We start from the raw sequence: 20888 nt of genomic DNA on the forward strand, positions 1-20888 counted from the left end.
GCGCTCTGGGCGATCTAGCTTAGGAGAACCGTTTGTGGAGTGTTCATCATCGGCCATGTTAATATTAATATTATATTAATATTACGCTAATTATTATCCGGGGCTCGAAGGACCAATTGTAACTGAGGGGTACAATTCCCTGACTGTATTAATCAAGTATGGTATCATTAAACCACTACCGTCTTATGTACATTATACTGGCCATACCGTACACGAGTATATGATGAGAACACTTCCCCACAATGAATCGGTTCTACACAAAGTTGTCTTTAAGTATTTATTAGCAGCAAGAATACATAATATACTTTAATTGAATGCACTTGTAAGGCAAAGGAATGTGCGTAGGCAAATCAATAATGAATGTCCATTCTCATATTACGCATGAGATAATAATACAACTTGAATATTAGGAATTATATCTATGGGATACTGGTAGGGGGGTTCCACCGGTTGTAAGCCAGCAGGGGGAGGCAATGCTCTAATGCAAAGTCTGGGTCAGCTGGGACTCAATAGGCTCCTGGAGGCGGTATATTACTCCCTGCTCGGCAGACGAAAGGCAGCGACTGTAATCCCAGTGTGCGCGCAGCACAGGTGGAAGCCGGTCAGCCTCTCCAATAGAGACGGGCTCGAATGATGGTCCTCACGGGCAGGTCCCACAGCAGTGGGTGTAGACGATTCTTCTCCGATCCAACAGCCTGGTTCAAAGCAATAAGAATAATAATCCAGTCGGAAAGGGGCTCCGCATTCACCGGTGCAGATCCTCCGGTGCGCGGCGGTTCACATCAACTAAGTCGAACTTGACGTCATTCAACCAAGCTCCGATACTCCACTATCCTATTCGCACGCGGCTATAAGTGCTCTATTTAGACACACAATTGCTCACTTCACTTGGTCTTTGACTCGTGATGAAGGCTTTTACTAGTAAGGAGCGAACGATACGTTGAACAAACGTATTAGGATAAAACAAGACTCTATTTTGGGGCAATACGCGCCCACTTCACCGCACGTTGCATAGTGGGTGAGGCTTCACTTGGGTAACTCGAACTCGAACTGAACGGACTGCGGACTGAACTACTTCTGTATTCACCTGCGCCATATTTATATGTTGGGCGAACAAACTAGTACCAGCCCCACCTCTGTCTCGTAGTCCTGGGCAGAACCGGGCATGTACAGACATGTCCTGACGGTAGCTTTGAACTCGACTCTGGGGGTAAGACACTGGCGCTGGTGGAACGCTATCCAATAAGAGAACGAAATATTATGGTCTGTAGGCTACTAGGTTAAAGGGATATTCCGTGTATATGTACAAAGAATACACAAGGGATATCAAACGATATACAAATATTATGCAATATATATCAATCAATAAATACATATATTCGGTTTAATCTGACCCTTTGTAACAAGAGTAAATACCCCAAAATCTCTGCTGATTATCCGCTAACAGAGTTTCTTAATCCAGCTCTCCATTTGAGCTGCGAGTCCAAACAGGTCTGTGTCCCGACCTTGTAGTCCCAGATTCAACGCATTGAGGCGGTCAAAGATGTCGGCTAGATATGGCAGCTGTGCCAGCCATTCAGTATCAGCACATTTCTCTGCCAATGGGTTGTTTTTGTCTGCAAGGAAAATCTGCGCTTCTTCTCTGAGTTAAAAAAGGCGATTTAATACTCTGCCTCGAGATACCCACCTCACTTCAGTGTGGTATAGCAGCTGGTTATGCACAGAGCCCATTTCATCGCGGCCAACCGGCACCGCTTCTGACAACAAACCTATCCATTTTGTGTGTCCAGGTTACACACAAAAGACCAGAGGTGGCCTCCACGATTATACATGCGCAGGAATTGGAATTCCAATTGTGTATTGGAATACTGTGTGTCGGCCTCCGTTGATGAAGGGGCGAGACATGACATGAAATTTTTTTTGCCAATGTGCGACCCCACTGTCACTTACCCGCGACCCGTAGTTTTTTGCAACCTCCTGGGCTAGATGGTAAATTAAAGGAAAGAATGGGAGACGGTTAATAGGGATCTGAAATGGTGTTAGATGGGCTTAAAGGAACAGTGGTAAATACATTAAAGATGTGAGACAATATGTATGGTGCTGAAAGATTAATTGAATCATTGAGAGAAAGGGTGAAGAGGGTTCGGTGCTAGGTCCGCTCCTTTTTATGATCTACCTCCTCCCACTCGGTGATATCATAAGGAAACATGGCCTCCACTTCCACTCTTACGCAGACGACACGCAGCTTTACCTCCACACCATACCCTCGGCTCCCCATCCTCCCCCCTCCCTCACCGCCTGCCTCCAGGACATAAAAACATGGATGACCACCAACTTCCTTCAACTCAACAGCAAGAAGACCGAATTAATAGTTGTAGCCTCCCCAGCCCTCCTCCAAAAGATCGACCACCTTGTTCTCTCCGTGGATGGCTACTCCATCTGCCCCTCCACGGAGGTAAGGAACCTGGGTGTAATACTGGACTCCACCCTCTCATTTCACCCTCACGTCAAGTCTGTCACTCGATCCGCCTTCTTCCACCTCAGAACCATTTCCCACCTCCGCCCCTCACGCTCCGACACCTCAGCGGAAACACTCATTCACGCCTTCATCACTTCCCGCCTCGACTACTGTAACGGAATCCGGTTCTGGATCGCTTACAGTACGTCCAAAACTCTGCTGCGAGGGCCCTCACGCGCACCAAACCCTGGCAGCACATCACCCCCACCCTGCAAAAACTCCACTGGCTCCCCATCAACTACCGAATCCCCTACAAGATCCTCGTCCTCACCTACAAATCCCTGCACGGGTTGGCCCCTTCCTACCTGACCAACCTACTCCACCCCTACACTCCAGCACGAGGCCTCCGCTCCTCCAACTCCGACCTTCTCACCATCCCCAGCACCAGGCGTTCCACACTGGGAGACCGAGCTTTCGCTGTAGCTGCCCCCAGGCTGTGGAACTCCCTCTCCCTCTCCATCCGAGGCTCTGACAAAAAAGTGAAACCACCTTCCTGGGTGGAAATCCTAGAAACGATACACCTTCGCGCTATCATCTGAACAGTCAAACTGCATACAAATACGAAAGGGTTCTCAAGGCTCTCGTCGCGTACGACTGCAGCACCCCCTATAGACCTGGCATGCATATTACATCAATAACGCCGACATTTACTCACACTTTTACAGCCTCGTCTGCACACAGAATTCCCTGCCAAAACACTAGTTTAAACGCAAAATTCAAAGTGAGACCGCAAGACGACTTTTGCGGTTTCTGTTCAGACTCTCTCCGTCTAAACATGACCTTAGAGTAGACGACAGAATACAGCAACTTGCAATGGGCCTGGTCTACAAGATACACTACACCACTAAGGTACCCATGTACATGTCGAAATACTTTAGCCACGACCACAACACCCGAGGGAGTTCCACAAATCATGTCCAACCCAGATTCGGCTCAAACAAGGGACTAAACACGTTCCGCAATTATGCCACATCAATGTGGAACGACCTACCCACAGCCGTAAAATAATTTGAATCACTACCCACCTTCAAAACCGCTCTCAAAGAGCACCTACGGGAGGCTGCAATTCGAAACTGGCCCCCGTAAAAGTCTGAACCCCCCTCCCACCCCCTCCTAATGTACAGTTCCATCCCCCTCATATGTATATATTTACTGTTAGGATCTGTTTAACAGTACTGTATATTTGCATATCTTGTATGTCACAAATGTAACAGTACTGTATATCTGTGTATGTCATGTATGTCATGATTAGATTAGATTATTATATCTGTATGTTGTGTATGTCATAAATGTCATTATGAATTGAAAATGGGGGACCCTGATGTAAACAAGATGAAAGTCTTTCTCTGGTCTGCATCCCCTTAACAATTGTGTGTATTGAGCTGTACTGTACTGTACCCATTCTGCAATCTGTTAATTCAAGTTTTCAATCAATCAATCAATCAATCAATCAATCAATCAATCAATCAATGTACAGTTTCCTCCCCCCTTGAATGTATATTTTGTTAGGATCTCTGGTAAACAGTACTGTATACCTGAATGATGAATGTCATGTATGTCGTAAATGTCATAATATATATCTGTATACCCAGTCTGCAATCTGTTAAATAAAGTTTTCATTAATTCATTCATTCATTAATTCACCAAGAACAGTGTGCCGTACTCAAGTCCACCAGCGGGAGGCAGCAACGTGCCAACGGGCGTCTAGCCTGCGTGCCGAAAAGAAAAAGGAAGAGGAGGAAATACTCTCGTCCTGAAAAGGATTTTTTTTTGTATATCTCTCTCCCTAGAAAAGGTAACGTTAAACATGTATTTTGATATTTGTGTGATCTTCGCTATGATAATAATACACATATTCTGTTTGGTAATACAATATTCAGTTTGTAGCGTGAACGTTATGGCCGTGTGTGTTGCGTTCACACAATGGTGTTCAGGTTAAAACTGAAATGTACATTAATAAAGAGGGTGCAATAATCACAACTCAAACGTATTCCAATCGTTTCTTAATCGGGTGCAACGGTCCAGACAGGCTCTTATACAGTAGAAGAAATAAGCAGCAGACACAGAAATGGCCTTGTGTGCTTCTATTGAACACAAGGAACACAACGCCTGCAACTCGCCTCCCTGCAGAAAGCACTGACATTACCAACAGTGACGCATCTACTTCGCAGGACACCCTTTTATAGATGTTGCACGATTATGGCAAAAAAAATTATAATCACGAGTATTTTTTTTTAATTGATATTGAAATCATGATTACACAATTACTCATTGATTTGAGAACATCATATATGACGACGAGTGGATTTGTTTTACCTTTCTTCTCGACCAAAAGCTGCCTTTCTGTCATCTTCTACAAGTTACCATATTTATGTTTCGAAATAACTGGACAAACGTGCCGTGGCTCCCTCTTCCTACCAAAACACAGGGTTGTTGTTGATCACAGATGTTGTCACAACAAGGTGAAGGTGGAGCAGCTCTTAGTCTTATTATGACATGATGGGACGATTTTTAGAACAACAACAAGCCATCTGCCCTGAGCTCCTGTCAGCAGAGGTCAGAAGGAGTATCTTTTCACTGCCAGCCAGGCTGCCTCAACCAGAGGGATGCCACCTTGCTAATGTCAGAGCAGAACATGCCCACTCTGGTCTATCATAGCACCACGTCATGATGACAGACTTTAACCATATGGAGGCGTGTTCTTTATACAATGATAGTTTTCCTAAAATGTAATACAAAAATAAAAACTTCAATATATCGCTTTGGTAACTTATAACCCCTGTGTCGTGATATATTTGCCAATACCCAGCTCTAGCACTGTGATTGATTACATTAAAGTACAGGGAAAGACAATGTTGTCAATGTTGTCTCTGTACTAACGGAAGCAGCAAGGCAAAGCTTTTAATATTTAGCCTTTAATATTTTTTTACCTTTAAAGTCTCATTGGAACTCTTTTCAAGAGATACCTGGTCAAGGTAGCAGCTACACAGTAGGCTTACTTAATAATCCCAACAGTCAACAATACATACAACAATTCACAGAGAGGCTATTCAGTCCAGTCTCAAAAACATTTACACTCCTCAGCTACAGTATCTTGTATACTGCTTTTAATTTTTTTCTTTTTTTTTTTCTTTTTTGAGATTTGTTAAATTCAAAGTTATTCGCAGTTCTGTACGAGCCATGGGAACATTATACACAAACCGTTCTGGGAACGTAGCGAATAGCTGCTTGAGTTCAGGTACAGCAGGGAACAGGTAGAGGGGTGTTTCACCTAGTAATGATTTATAAATAAAATAGCATTTAGCATGCCGGCCATTCTAAACTTCACATATAAAAAAAGCCCCTGGCGCTGAGTGCATACATACTGACATCTTGCTGCCTTGGTAACGCACAGTTAAATGGATAAATGCTCTTTTCCTTGTAATCACAGCACCAGGAATACACTGTGGCGCGAGAGACGAGGCAGCAGATTGTTTGTCACCGTTTTATTTATTTATTTTGGTGAGAGAGAGGCTGGAGAGAGAGGGATAGAGAAAGAAGAGTATATATTTGTATGTATTGTAGTAATTAGTTACTTGATAATCAGACATACAACTGAACGTGTTCTGTGTCTCGAGAGCTCGACCGCCGAGGAACTCCGCCGGAGGAGTCGAGGACCTCACCCAGCGGAGAACAGACCTCTAGTGAACTGCAGAGGCTGTTTCCTCGACTACTGTCCACTGTAGTAGACCCAGCCCCAGTTGAAGAAATTGTCTTATTGAGGAAATGAAGCAGTTCACTAGAGGTCTGCTCTCTCCTTATGTATCGTATGTTACTCCTAGTTTATTATACCATATGTTACTCCTTGTGTATGACACACTTATGCTAGTCCTTATGTATTACAACTTATGTTACTCGTGTATTACAACTTATGTTCAAGGTGTAATATTGTATACTCCATATTGTGAAATGTTTCTCATGAACCCGGGGAGGGACAGCTGTCACTTTGGTAATAATAACTAACTTCTGTTGTGCCTGGTGCAACTTTAGTCTTCCTCCCTTTCTTACTATAGTCTATATCCAGTGGAAGAACATTAACGTGACATCTTTTTGAATATAGAGCCTGTATCCAGTGGAAGAACATTAACGTGACATCTTTTTGAATATAGAGCCTGTATCCAGTAGAAGAACATTAACGTGACATCTTTTTTAATATAGAGCCTGTATCCAGTGGAAGAACATTAACGTGACATCTTTTTGAATATAGAGCCTGTATCGAGTGGAAGAACATTAACGTGACATCTTTTTGAATATAGAGCCTGTATCCAGTGGAAGAACATTAACGACGTGACATCTTTTTGAATATAGAGCCTGTATCCAGTAGAAGAACATTAACGTGACATCTTTTTGAATATAGAGCCTGTATCCAGTGGAAGAACATTAACGTGACATCTTTTTGAATATAGAGCCTGTATCCAGTGGAAGAACATTAACGTGACATCTTTTTGAATATAGAGCCTGTATCCAGTGGAAGAACATTAACGTGACATCTTTTTGAATATAGAGCCTGTATCCAGTGGAAGAACATTAACGCAACATCTTTTTGAATATAGAGCCTGTATCCAGTGGAAGAACATTAACGCGACATCTTTTTGAATATAGAGCCTGTATCCAGTGGAAGAACATTAACGTGACATCTTTTTGAATATAGAGCCTGTATCCAGTGGAAGAACATTAACGTGACATCTTTTTGAATATAGAGCCTGTATCCAGTGGAAGAACATTAACGTGACATCTTTTTGAATATAGAGCCTGTATCCAGTGGAAGAACATTAACGACGTGACATATTTTTTAATATAGAGCCTGTATCCAGTGGAAGAACATTAACGTGACATCTTTTTGCATATAGAGCCTGTATCCAGTGGAAGAACATTAACGACGTGACATATTTTTTAATATAGAGCCTGTATCCAGTGGAAGAACATTAACGTGACATATTTTTGAATATAGAGCCTGTATCCAGTGGAAGAACATTAACGTGACATCTTTTTGAATATAGAGCCTGTATCCAGTGGAAGAACATTAACGACGTGACATATTTTTTAATATAGAGCCCTGTATCCAGTGGAAGAGCGCTAATGTATATTTTCCTTTCTCCCGTCTGGACGTGGCTGTGATGTTTGCTCCAGCTCCTAGGAGCTCACCACCACCAGTAAAGCTGTATAAGCACCGGGTTGACGGGAGCGATGGCAGCGGCACGTCGTTGTATGGGGAGCTGTGCAGTGACATCGCCATGAGCTACTACAAGCCCATCGTCCCCGCGCCGTCCGGCTCCAACCACACCCCGCCAGGTTGGTACCACCAGGTTGACCTAAGTATAGACTGTTCCTTATATATATATATTAAAGGAACACTCCAACATTTTGGGAAATTTGCTTATTTGCCATTTACCCTGGAGTTAGACAAGAAGATACATACCTTTTTCTTCTCTGTGCATGCAGTAGGAGTAGGAAGACGCGCACCGTTAGCCTAGCTTAGCGTCAGTCACTGGAAGTAGGTTCCTCCATTAGCCTAGTTCCCAACGTATTCCTATACTCCTACTGCATGCACAGAGAAGAAAAAGGTATGTATCTTCTTGTCTAACTCCAGGGTTCCCAAAATGTTGGAGTGTTAAGATGCATACCTTTTTCTTCTCTGTGCATGCAGTAGGAGTAGGAAGACGCGCACCGTTAGCCTAGCTTAGCGTCAGTCACTGGAAGTAGGTTCCTCCATTAGCCTAGTTCCCAACGTATTCCTACTCCTACTGCATGCACAGAGAAGAAAAAGGTATGTATCTTCTTGTCTAACTCCAGGGTAGATGGCAAATAAGCTAATTTCCCAAAATGTTGGAGTGTTCCTTTAACACATTGTCTGCCACGCAGTATGCCCATCCTTATGCCCAGTCTGCCAGTGCTGTAACCCTATGGAGATGTTTACCTTCTTTGCAGGGCTATAACTTTTTAAATATTATAGCTATATCGACATTACTATGGCCCATTCAACATCGAGTATCTATCGTTCCGGATGTGGGAACGTTATATTTTTTTCATTCATACATTGTTGTGTTAGTACCGTCGAGAATATAAGTATGTTTTTAAGGTTTTGTGCAGTCATTCCTAAAACGCGAGTAATAGGCCCTGACGCATATGATAGATTATCGATTAGGCGTTTCTTTCCTATACACGCTATATTACAAAATTCAAATGTATATGATCGGTATACATTATGCTTCATCATGCGTGAAGGAAAGGGGGGGGGTAGTTTATAATTCCTTGATCGTCAATAACGGCTTTATTTAGTATGGGTTGATATGTTGATCAGATGGATTGCCGTGAAATGAATAAACAATCGGGCTGAAAATAACGTTATATTCCTCTTACCGTTCGCCGATGAGACTGGAGGAAAAATATTCCAATTATTTGACGTCGATCTGCTAGATCCATTTCCCATTTGTAAGACGCGATAAACGCCGAAATCATATTGATTATTGCATTTCGAAAGCGATCCCATGCACTCGAGTGTGTATCTAGACCCACGTTACAAGATATTACTGCAGGAGGAATTTCCGGTTTGGCTTGGAGTGTAACTCGCCCAACATCCACCAGGCAGCGGTATTGAGGCGTTGCAATATCAGACAGGGTCCAGCTGCAGTCCCGGAGGGGGGCTGGATGAATTATGAATGCCATGGCGAAAAAATTTAATATTGATCCCAAAAACGAGTTAACTTGTTTCTGGCGCACAACGCATGGCGGGCAATAACGAGTATACTCATTTATGGCGTCCAATGTGTTAAGGCTGGGACATTATCGCATTCATTTCGATTAATTAACTACAGAAAGAATTAAATTAAAAGAAAATTATGCATTTAATCGCATGATTTTTCTTTTTTGTGTAAGAATTAGTGGTGGGACTTGATAAAAAATGTTAATCGAATTAATTTGAGATTTTATAGTTAATTAATCGAAATTAATCACATTTTAATCACATATCAATATTTGATGCGAAAAGCTAAATTTTTCAATTCAAATGGATTTTGGTATTGTTGTGGCTGAAGGTTGTTTAACACAGCAGGAGACGATATTTCCAATTGTAACAAGTAGGTAATTTATTTAAGAAAAGAAGTTCTTAACAGCAAGAGCTATGGGTCGAGCAGAGGATCACCACAGCTTGAACAAAAAACACTCTTCCCTCAATCCCTTTGCCTGTCCCCTAAATCCCCTCTCAGTCCTGCCCCCCCATGACAGATATGATGACGTATCATATCATGTCAGATCTGACATGACGTACATTAAGATGATACGTAGATTTAACATCGGAGAGAGATAAGAACATTAAGAACATGAAGAGAGATAAACAAGATATGATGTCCACACACGATATGATGTAGAGAGTGAGATGTGTGTGTGTGTGTGTGTGTGTGTATGTGTGTGTGTGTCTGTGTGTGCGTGCGTCTGCGTACAGACGTATGTGTATTGTATGTGTGTATTGTGTCACAGGGAATGTGTGTGTGTGTATGTCTGTGCGACTGTGTGTGTCTGTGTACGTGTGTGTCCGTGTCTCTGTGTGTGTGTGCTGTGCCTGTGTGAAAGAGAGAAAAGAACAAGATATGAAAGCATACAATGTACGAGATTACCAGCACACAACATGCCGTACTGAAATGTCCATCTGTTCCAAATTGTTTTAAGAACGTCAGCCAGACCGTCTTTCAGCACTGCTAGTTGACCTATATTAAACTAGTCCACCCCATACCCATTTTCCCCAACATTCCCCCATTTGGGGCTATCCCTAGTCCCACCCAAATCATATAACCAAGAAAATGTGAACGTCTAACTAAACGAGAAACCATATTTATATAATAAAAGTTTAAATGGCTGATCTAAACAAGAAACCTAGCCATATAATACATTTTAAATGTCTAACTAAACAAGAAACCTTACTTCATTCACTGGACCCCTAACGGACCAACAAAGGCTGACTACCGTTCTCACAATAAACACAAAACCGCTCAAAACAAGAGTAATAATAAAACATCAAAAAAAAAAAATACCCCAATTTATAATCCTAACCTGACAGACAAATCCCCCCAACCTCCACCGCTTACCAAATGAGCCACAGTTCCGGCCGGAAACCGCGACTCTCATCAGGGAAAGGAGAAGTTGACCGTCAGAACTAAACATAGAACATCCCTCCCAAAAAAATGACATTGTCTCTTCCATAACATTGAGTCCCAGTGTCCATCGCTCAGCCCCCCTTCCATGCCCACGCCATAGTCTCCTCACCGTATTGCCAAAAGTCACATTTGCCAATACAGCAACCACCACGCCACACCTCCAGTCCTCGTAGAAGCATGTCCCCATGCCTGGACGGGAGGCGCTGGTACCGACCTCACCACGTGTCCCCCCATCTTCGACGGGAGGTGCCCATCTTGCCCACTGCGTTAGCCCCCCCCTTTGTCCCTCCAGTCCCCAGAACCGATCCCCAGACCACTTCTTCTCAATGCTTCCTCAGGCTCAGAACCGACACTCTGCCGATGCCCCTTCCCATTCCGGTTTGACCAGGACCACAAGTAAAATAAACAAAAAATAATAAAAAAATAAAAAACAATGCAATGATTTTCAATGGTTGCAATCTCTATGCCGAAGGATCATTAGAAAATCAGACTAAAATTCCTAGTTAAAGGAATAAACCAACAAAACTGCACTCAGACCATCCCCCGTCACTCTTAAAGGAAAGAACCAACAAAAAGAAAATGTCCCTACCTCACCATACCCCTAATCCTCTATCCCCTCGTCTCCCTCTAAGGCAGCATAAAGCTGAGGATATGGCCCGATTTGTGGCTCAATCTCTTTCTGTCCCACCATCAGCATTTGGCTCGTTACGTGTGAAGTTACCAGCCTACCCAAGAGAGGCATACCACAACAGAAAAGGAGAACCAATATCAACCCTGCCACCCCAATGGATATCCCCGTCTGCATCACTATGCCTCCCCACTGTCCCAATCTTTCCAACACCCCACTCCCCCACCATTCTTCATTCCGGCCAGAATTCCCCCTCAACTCCTCCCTCAAATCCTTCAGCTTAGCCATGGCCTCGGAGAACTTTCCCCCTGGCCCCACATTCGTCGGAATGAATGTGCAGCAGTACTGTCCAAACATGGAACAGACTCCACCCTTCTCCGCCATTAACCAGTTCAGAGCCTGTCTATTCTGCCACGCCACCGTACTGGTCGCGTGCATCTGGTCCCCCATTGCATCCAACGCCTCCTCGGTGTAGTTGAGATACCGCTGCTGATTGTAAAACAAATAGTTGATCCACCCGGTGTTCTTATTGACCGATATCCATGGCAGAATAGACTCAAACCCTGCCGCAATCTCATTCTTAGCCATGAACTCGGCTGGAATGCCCCTTGGCTGTCCTATGCTGTCCAGATACACCCTTGGGTCTGCCTTGTAGCTACGCTTCGTTCGAGAGATAGGAGACTCAGAAGGTCCTTCCGTCACTGATAATGGTAGGACCACCATTGGCATGATCGCCTGAACCCGGGCACATCTACCTGACCAATCTAAAGGAAGTGTATTCCTCAACCTCCTACCGCCGCAGAGCCAGTATTGGTCCGCCAGTGCCATATCCTGGACATGAAAAGGGCAAGCTACAGGCCGTGGGTTGGTATCCACTCCCTTTAACACGACCCCGTGTCCACACTTTCCTTCTTTCGTGCAGTTAGTCGTGATGCTCCAAATAGTAGTGCACCGCCCCTCTGCCACCTCCCCTACATCCCGGGTCCCCTCCTTTTGCAAGCACTCGAAATCCTTGGTCAGCCATAGTTTGACACCTCTGGGTATTGGCAACCCCGTCGCTACCCCCTGCACACGTACATCCAATTTCCTACAACGTTCCCGCATAGTGACATCCTTGAAATCCGTGACGTTTCCTGCCGCCTTAAAACGACTAGAGCCGAGAAACCCCAAACACTCTGCCTCGCACCAAGGGCGACTATTATGGGGCCCCTCCCATGCCTCTGCGTCCCTGTCACACTGAGCCCAACTGAACTTCGTGCCCTTCACCAGCAGCCTATCCGGACGTGCCTTGGAGCAGACATAACAATCCTCTATCTGATTCTGCGCGCTCGTGTACTGGACCCACTTAAACCACTCATTCCCTAAAGCCGCCCTATACATCGGGTCAGCCTCCGGGTCTTCCTCGTCATAGTCATAGTCGCCCCCATCTTGTTCCCCGGAAGGAAGCAAACCCCTCAACCTGGCCCAGAGTGAGCCCACTGAGTCCCTCAACGTTCCGGCTGTCCTCTGGAACATATCCTGTCCCCCCACCTCTTCCGACTCAGTGTCCTTGACCTCCCTTTTTCCCCTCACCCCTGTCCCCTGTGATTGGTTCGGGACAGGCTCAACTCTCCTATCTACCCCCACAACCCGATCCTCGTTAGTATAATGGTAAGTATCCCCGCCTGTAACGGGGGAATGGTCAAAATCAAAAACATGCCCTTGCGGTCCTACGGGAAACACCCCTTTTGGTTGTAGTCTTATCTTCTCCCCCCCTTCCTCGATGGAGGGAAGAGGGGGCGCCTGATTCTGAGCCTGGTCATGAAAGCCTGCTGGTACTTGAGCCTGAGCGGGACCCCGTGGGACTCCTACCCACTCAAACCCGTCATCCTCAAGGACGGGTCGACCGTGACGGTTCTTAATGACGTCGTTGTGCCCGGCCGACCGTCCGCACACTGCTGCCAACATCTGCGGGAGCATCAGCAGGCACTGCACCTTCCAGTTGCCGTCTCGGACCCTCCATGTCGGGTTCTGCATAACTGCGATCGATTGTATCCCCCAAGAGATCGCCGCTGGCCTTTATGCAGTGATTGAAGTGGAACCAGGTCGCTGATCCTTTGACTTGGACTGCCGTTCCAGTCGATCGGATCACCTCGTACGGGCCCTCTCTCCGGGGTGATGACCACTTTCTCTTGTGGACCTTTACGAAGACCAAGTCCCCAGGGATCAGTCTCGGTTTGGTGGCTTCCTTCTCCGCCTCCTTCACCCCCTTTCTCTCCTTTCTCTGCTCCTGTCGAAACACAGCTTCATGTATTTTAGTCACTTGCTGAAGATATTTTTTCAGATCTTGCTCAAAAATATCTAATGCCGGGCCCCTAGCCAGGTGTCTAAATGGCGGTGCTGGCATGCTGCGGCCTGTAAGCATTTCATGCGGTGTTAGCTGTGTTTGGCGGTTTACGCTGCTTCTAATAGCCATCAGAGCAAGTGGCAAAGCATCAATCCAGTTAAGCTTAGTTTGCATACAGATTTTCAACAGTTTGTTTTTAATGACCAGATTGGCCCTTTCCACCTTCCCCTGCGACCCGGGACTATAGACACAGGAAAGGCGCTGTCTTATACCTAATTTCTGCATCAGCCCTTTAACCACCTTGTCGATGAACTCGCGGCCATTATCGCTTTGTAATATCGTGGGAATTCCAAATCTCGGAATGACCTCGCGACACAGGAACTTGATCACTGTGTCCGCGTTCTTGTGTTTAGATGGAATGGCCTCAATCCAGCGACTAAAGCAGTCCTCTACTACCAGGAGGTATCGTTTGCCCTGCACTGGCGTTATCATGTCTGTATAGTCCATAATCAGATGTCTGAATGGTCCCTCAGGGAGGGGTGTGTAAGCCGCCACTGTCGGTACTCCTTTGCGCACATTGCCCTGTAAGCATGTTAAACACCTGGCTAGTGTAACGTCAATTTGTGCCTGAAGCTTTGGGGACCAAAATCCCATTTTCGTGATTCGTTTCAGGGTCTCTGCTCTTCCACAGTGATCAACACCATGAGCCTCAGGTATCACTAAGGACAGAAGATCGATGGAGGCGACTATCAAACCGTTATGACTCCTCCACAGACCATCTGCCCCCCTTACAGCCCCCCTCTCCGTCCACGACTGTTTCTCGGCCTGCGTGGCTGAGTCCTGAAGATCACTCAAATTATCCTCAGTTACCTCAGTCGTCAGTTCGGCCGCAAACATCAGAACAGCCGTGGACGGCACCGCAGCCGCCGCCTTCGCGGCCTCGTCCGCCGCGTTGTTTCCCGTCGTCACAAAGGACAGGTCTTTTCTGTGTGCCTGGCACTTTACGATAGCAATGCTTTTGGGCAACTTTACAGCCTGAATAAGCGCCACAACCTGCTTGTGGTGAAGGATCGGTGAGCCGTCCGATTTCTTAAAGCCTCTTGCCTTCCAAATGGCCGCGAATAGGTGGCATACGCCATGCGCATACGCAGAGTCTGTAAAGATGTTAACCGTGCGATCTTTAGCTATTATGCATGCTTCTGTTAGTGCTATTAGTTCTGCAAGCTGGGCCGAACATGGTTGCATGCATTGTTCGGCCTTTCTTGTTAGTGTTTCTCCGTTAGGTTTGCACTGTACGACGGCGTATCCTGACCTTAAATTTTCCCCCTCCCGATAGCAGGACCCATCCACAAAAAGTGAGAGTTCTGCTATCGCGAGCGGGTCGACTCCCAAATCAGGACGGAGTTTCACGAAAGCCTGTACCTCCACCTCACACTCATGCGGTTGACCCTCGCTCGGGAGTGGTACCAGATCCGCCGGGTTACTGCCGTGGCATGTTTTTATCGTAACGTCCGAGTACTGCAGGAGCCTCATGTAAGCCTGTTGCCGTTGGCTGGTCAGAACAAATTTGCCTCTTTCAATCAAGTTTGCCAATTTGTGATGTGTCCAAATGCAAATGTCATATCCCATTGTCACGGCCGTTGCCTTCTCATACATCAAATGTGCTGCGGCCAGGGCCTGATAACAAGGTGGCAGACCCTGCTCTACCGGCGAAAGAGCTCTAGAGTAATATGCTATCGGTTGTTTTTTCCCACTCCCCCCCTGTGTTTGAGTCAGGACAGCTGTCGCATGCTGCGCTCTATGTGAGACGAATAGGTGGAAACACTTCTCATAATCCGGCAGCGCCAGGGCAGGGGCCTGTAACAACAGACGCTTAATGTTTATGAACGCGTCCTCCCCCTCCTCGGTCCATGTCAAGGGAGCGCGAAGCTTGTCTGTACCCGCCTCTTTTATCATCATCCTCAACGGCGCTGTCGCTATCGTATAGTCCTCCACCCACTCAGAGCTGTACCCAGTCATCCCTAAAAACGTCATCATCTGTCGGACCGTCAATGGCCTAGGTGCCTTGGATACAGCTTCGAGCTGCGTGGGTGAGATGTTTTTTATGCCCTTTTGAATGACGCGAGACAAGTACTCAACTTTTGGCTGGCAGTACTGCAGTTTTGAACGGGATGCCTTGTGGCCTCCCACGGCCAATCCACTCAAAACTTTGATGGAGTCCTCATGGCACTGCTGACGTGTATCCGAGCAGATTAGAATGTCATCTGCATACAGTAAGACCGTGCTGAGTAGTGTGTCGCACACTCCTTGCAAGTCTTCCTTGAGCGCCTTCGAGAAGTAATGTGGCGAGTGCGCGAACCCTTGTGGCAACCGGGTGTAAGAGTATTGTTTCCCCCTGTGGGTAAAAGCAAACAGATACTGAGACTCTTTTTCCAATGGAACACTGAAGAATGCCTGCGTGAGATCAATGACCGTATAGTACTGCGAGCTACTCGGGATGTTTGTCAGGAGGGTGTGTGGATTAGCGACTTCCGCCTCTGGTCCAGACACCACGTCGTTCACCGCCCTCAAATCGTGTACCAGTCTGTACCTAGCCCTGTCCGCCTTTAGCACTGGGTGGATAGGTGTATTACATCTGGATTTGAAAGGGACGAGCACTCCCCCCTTTAACAGTCCCTCAATCTGATGTGATATAGCTTCCTCCGACTCTGGCTTCATTGTATACTGTCTGATAAAGGGTGGTCTACAACCCTTCTTTAACCTGACCTTCACTGGCTGTGCCGACAATATTAGACCCACATCTGTGTCGTGTTTTGACCACAACCGTTCCGGGGTGCGCGCCAACATGTCCTGTTCCAGCAAAGCATCCGCCTCTGGAATAACGCAAGGGTCTCCTGGTAATCTGATTACTTGCGGTTTTGCCAAAACTGAAAAGGAAATCATTATTTTTATGAAACTCCCATCTGCGCTGTTCCAAATTAGCAGAGATTCCGTGGAGACCCACCTTTGAGTCTCGGATTCCTGTATCATTGAACCTAGATGTTCGGATTCGTAACCAGGATTTATTCTCAGAGTGATGTGTGGGGCGGCGTCTCTTAGTCTATGTTGTTCCCGTAGATACTTACCCGTGTTAACCCTCAACGCCGCGCCCTGTCTCCCTACAATTATCGTAGATGAGTCAATCTGCACCTGCTCGGGCTGTCCCTGCAACCATGCTTTGTTCCTAACTAGGTCACTATTCGTCAAATATTGTAGTGTGCAATGTGCCTCCATGTTTGTTTGTCTAGACTGAGGCAGTTGGGTTTTCAGAAATGGCTCCCAGGGGGCACAGACCCTTCGCAGCTCTGCATCTATGTTGCCCAGCCAGAACACAGTGGCCTCTTTCTCCCCCGTCCCTTGTAGCATCATTTGGTACACGTCTTGTTCAATTTGAATCCCCTCAGGCGTACATAGGATTTTACAGCCTAGTTTACACATTGCATCTCGTCCCAAAAGATCGCGCGGGGTGCTGTCCGAAATTAATACAGGTATTGTTATGGTCTTGTTGTTATACGTCATAGAGATTGGATCTGATGTGGGTATTAATTGTGTTTTTCCCGAGAATCCGACCGTCCGAACATACTGTCCAGACTGGGGTAAGTGAGCGGCGTATTTTTGCTTTATGCAGGAAAAACCTGCTCCAGTGTCTGCCATCATCTCTGTTAATTTGCCCTCCACTAGGACCTGCAGAATAGGTTCTTGCTCAGCTCCCTTGGAAACCACAATCATTTGATTTCCCCCCGTCGCATTCTCTGGGCACCCCTAGTGATTACCCCCCTGGTTTCGGGGCCCTCCTGTCTCCCCCTGGTCGTGGGGCCCTTGTGACTCCCCCTGGCGCACGGGTCTTCCATACGCCGAGCCGGGACGGTATGGTTGCCTACATCTCATTTCCCTGTGTCCCTGCATGCCGCAGTTCCAACAGTGGAAACGGGGAAACTGTTGTTCGTTCCCCGGTCCCTGTGTAAACCGTGGGCCTGATTGCCCATTCCCTGCCTGCCGCCTGGACGCCTGGTTCTGTGAACTATAGCCATAACTTCTCACTACCTGAGGTGCAGGCGGGGGTCCCTGGTCCTGCATGGGTGGAGAGGTAGCAGATGACACCATTACTGCCTGCAACCTCCTTTGGGGCTGCAGTTGTTGCTGAGTTAACTTCCTTGAGTCATTTCTATCCTGATCCCTGACTTTCTGCTCCTGAGCCCTTTGCTTCTCCACACTATGTGTTACATGTGCACAGAACAAAGGATAAGTCATGTCCATTAACCCCACCACGTCTTCCAGTCTATTCTTAACCACCTCTGGAAGCCCTCTCATCACACTTTCTCTAAACATCGCTCTCTGCAACGGGTCAATTTCTGGGTTGTGTCCTAGCTCACCTCTCCACTCCTTCAGTATTTTGTTCACATAGCACATGTTCACCGGCAATTGCGTGACATAAGGTGGGGATGTTGGTTTCCCTATATCCGTCTCTCTCTGATTTAGCGCTAAAGCTTCCTGCCTGTATGCTCTCCCCTTCTGGGCGTAGAGCTTCATTACCCCCAACTCTTCTGTCCTCTTTTTCAACCTCTTTTTGCTGCTGTCGCCTGGCTTGTGGTTACGAATCATTACATTCATCTCTTCGCATATGTCGAGATCAAAAGTACCTCCGGAAGGCCATTTTGTGTCCCCGGCCTTTGTACGCCTCTGCCAACGGACACCAACCTTGAGAATTAGGTTCTTTATCAACGGGTTCCGGTCTAACAGTATGTCCTCTGCTGTATGCATCGTTGTTTAGTGTGTATATGTGTTTATTGTGTTGTGTGTGTGTGTGTGTGGTTGTACTTCAGCTACTACTACTCTACAACTACCTACTACTCTACAACTACCACTCCAGGAACAACAGTTAACCTAGATCTACTCTCTACAACTACCACTCCAGGAACAACAGTTAACCTAGATCTCCTACTCTACAACTACCACTCCAGGAACAACAGTTAACCTAGATCTCCTACTCTACAACTACCACTCCAGGAACAACAGTTAACCTAGATCTACTACTCTCTACAACTACCACTCCAGGAACAACAGTTAACCTAGATCTCTCTACAACTACCACTCCAGGAACAACAGTTAACCTAGATCTACTACTACAACGCTACTACAACTCGGTGTGTGTGTATGTGTGTGACTGTGTGTGTGTGTGTGTGTGTATGTCGGTGTGTGTGTCTGTGTGTGTGTGTGTGTGTATGTGTGTATGTCGGTGTGTGTGTGTGTTTGTGTGTGATTGTGTGTGTGTGTGTGTGTGACTGTGTGTGTGTGACTGTGTGTATGTGCGTCACAACCCGCTGTCTACCGGGACACAGGAATGTGTGTGTGTTTGTGTGTGTGTCAGTGTGTGTGTGTGTCTTTGCTGTGTGTGTGTGTGACTGTGTGTGTGTGTGTGTGTGTGTGTGACTGTGTGTGTGCGTACTGTGTGTGTGTGCGTCACAACCCGCTGTCTACCGGGACACAGGAATGTGTGTGTGTGTGTGTGTGTGTCGGTGTGTGTGTGTGTGTGTGACTGTGTGTGTGTGTGTGTGTGTGTGTGTGACTGTGTGTGTGTGTGTGTGTCTGTGTGTGTGTCGGTGTCACAACCCGCTGTCTACCGGGACACAGGAATGTGTGTGTGTGTGTGTCGGTGTGTGTGTGTTGTGACTGTGTGTGTTGTGTGTGTGTGTGTGTGTGTCTGTGTGTGGTGACTGTGTGTGTGTGTGTGTGTGTCTGTGTGTGTGTGTGTGTGTGCGTGTGTGTGCGTGTGTGTGCGTGTGTGTGACTGTGTGTGTGTGTGTGTGTGTGGTTGTGTGTGTGTGTGTGTGTGACTGTGTGTGTGTGTGTGTGTGTGTGTGTGACTGACTGTGTGTGTGTGTGTGTGTGTGTGTATGTATGTATGTCTACCACCAGGGGTCAGAGAAGAGAGAGAGAGAGAGAGAGAGAGAGAGAGAGAGAGAGAGAGAGAGAGAGAGAGAGAGAGAGAGAGAGAGAGAGAGAGAGAGAGAGAGAGAGAGAGAGAGAGAGAGAGAGAGAGAGAGAGAGAGAGAGAGAGAGAGAGAGAGAGAGAGGAGAGATGGCTGTGAATGAATTGAAGGAGAAGGGAAGAAGGGCTTTTTATGCCATCAAAAGGAAAATTCCAATTGACATCCCATTAAGGACCTGGCTCAAAATTCTAAATTCCGTAATAAATCCAATAATATTATATGGCAGTGAAGTGTGGGGTCCATTAACTAACCAAGATTTCCCAAAATGGGAAAAACAACCCATTAGAAGTACTGCATGCAGATTGTGCAAAAACCTACTTAAGTCCACAGACACACTGCCAATAATGCATGCAGGCAGAACTCGGCCAATACCCCCTAATCATTCAAATTCAAAAGCGAGCCATAAAATTTTACACACACCTCCAATCAAGTGACCCCCATCCTACCACTACAAAGCCTTCAGAGCCAAGAGATGAACCCAGATAAGAGTCCCTCTGCCAGCTAGTCAGAAATCTCTGCCCACAAATGCCTCAGGACAGATACCAAAAAATCTGGCCCAACAAATAACTCAAAACAAAAAGAAAACTATATAGAAATTGGAACAAATCAACCAAATCTCAAAGTAAATTAGAATTCTATTGACCCTAAACAGAGAGTACACGGTGGCAGAATACCTGACCACTGTGAATGATATAAAATTAAGAAAGACATTGACTTGTTCCTGTTTGCGGACGACTCAGCCCTGCTGGTCTCTGACAAGAACAAGTTACAGGTTGAAAAAACCCTCAGCTCGGAACTAGGCAGAATCTGCATATGGCTCGCTGATAACAAACTATCATTACACATGGGCAAAACAGAGTCCATTCTCTTCGGTTCAAATAACAAACTCAGCAAGACCGACGGCTTCTCAGTTACAGTGGGTGACAATATTGTCACAAGGAAAGATGAAATTACCTACCTGGGGTCCATCCTAGAGGCTAATCTCTCCTGTGACAAAATGGCATCCAATGTAATAAAAAAAGTCAACCAACGAACTCGATTCTTGTACCGGATCTCCTCTCTGGTAAACAAGAACACCCTGAAGACTCTGGCAGGAGCACTCATTCAGGGGTACTACGACTATGCTTGCACCTCATGGTACCAAAGCACCTCAAAGGCGCTAAAAACAAAATTACAAACATCTCAAAACAAACTGGTC

General features: G+C 46.2%; 1 protein-coding gene across 2 annotated transcripts in view; it reads left to right on the forward strand.

Moving 5' to 3' along the window:
- The first annotated feature begins 4218 nt into the window (after positions 1-4218).
- Positions 4219-20888, forward strand: part of LOC311231959 (cyclin-dependent kinase 2-associated protein 2-like) — a 34426-nt gene continuing 17756 nt past the window's right edge. For both annotated transcript variants that reach the window (XM_084318602.1, XM_084318601.1), the window contains exons 1-2: positions 4219-4313; positions 7688-7849. In XM_084318602.1, the coding sequence (XP_084174728.1) occupies positions 7792-7849 (58 nt within the window). In that variant the 5' untranslated portion in view covers positions 4219-4313; positions 7688-7791. The remainder of the gene's footprint in view (positions 4314-7687; positions 7850-20888) is intronic.

The sequence above is a fragment of the Notolepis coatsorum genome (assembly GCF_963971535.1).
Source record: "Notolepis coatsorum genome assembly, chromosome: 7".
Lineage (NCBI taxonomy): Eukaryota > Metazoa > Chordata > Actinopteri > Aulopiformes > Paralepididae > Notolepis > Notolepis coatsorum.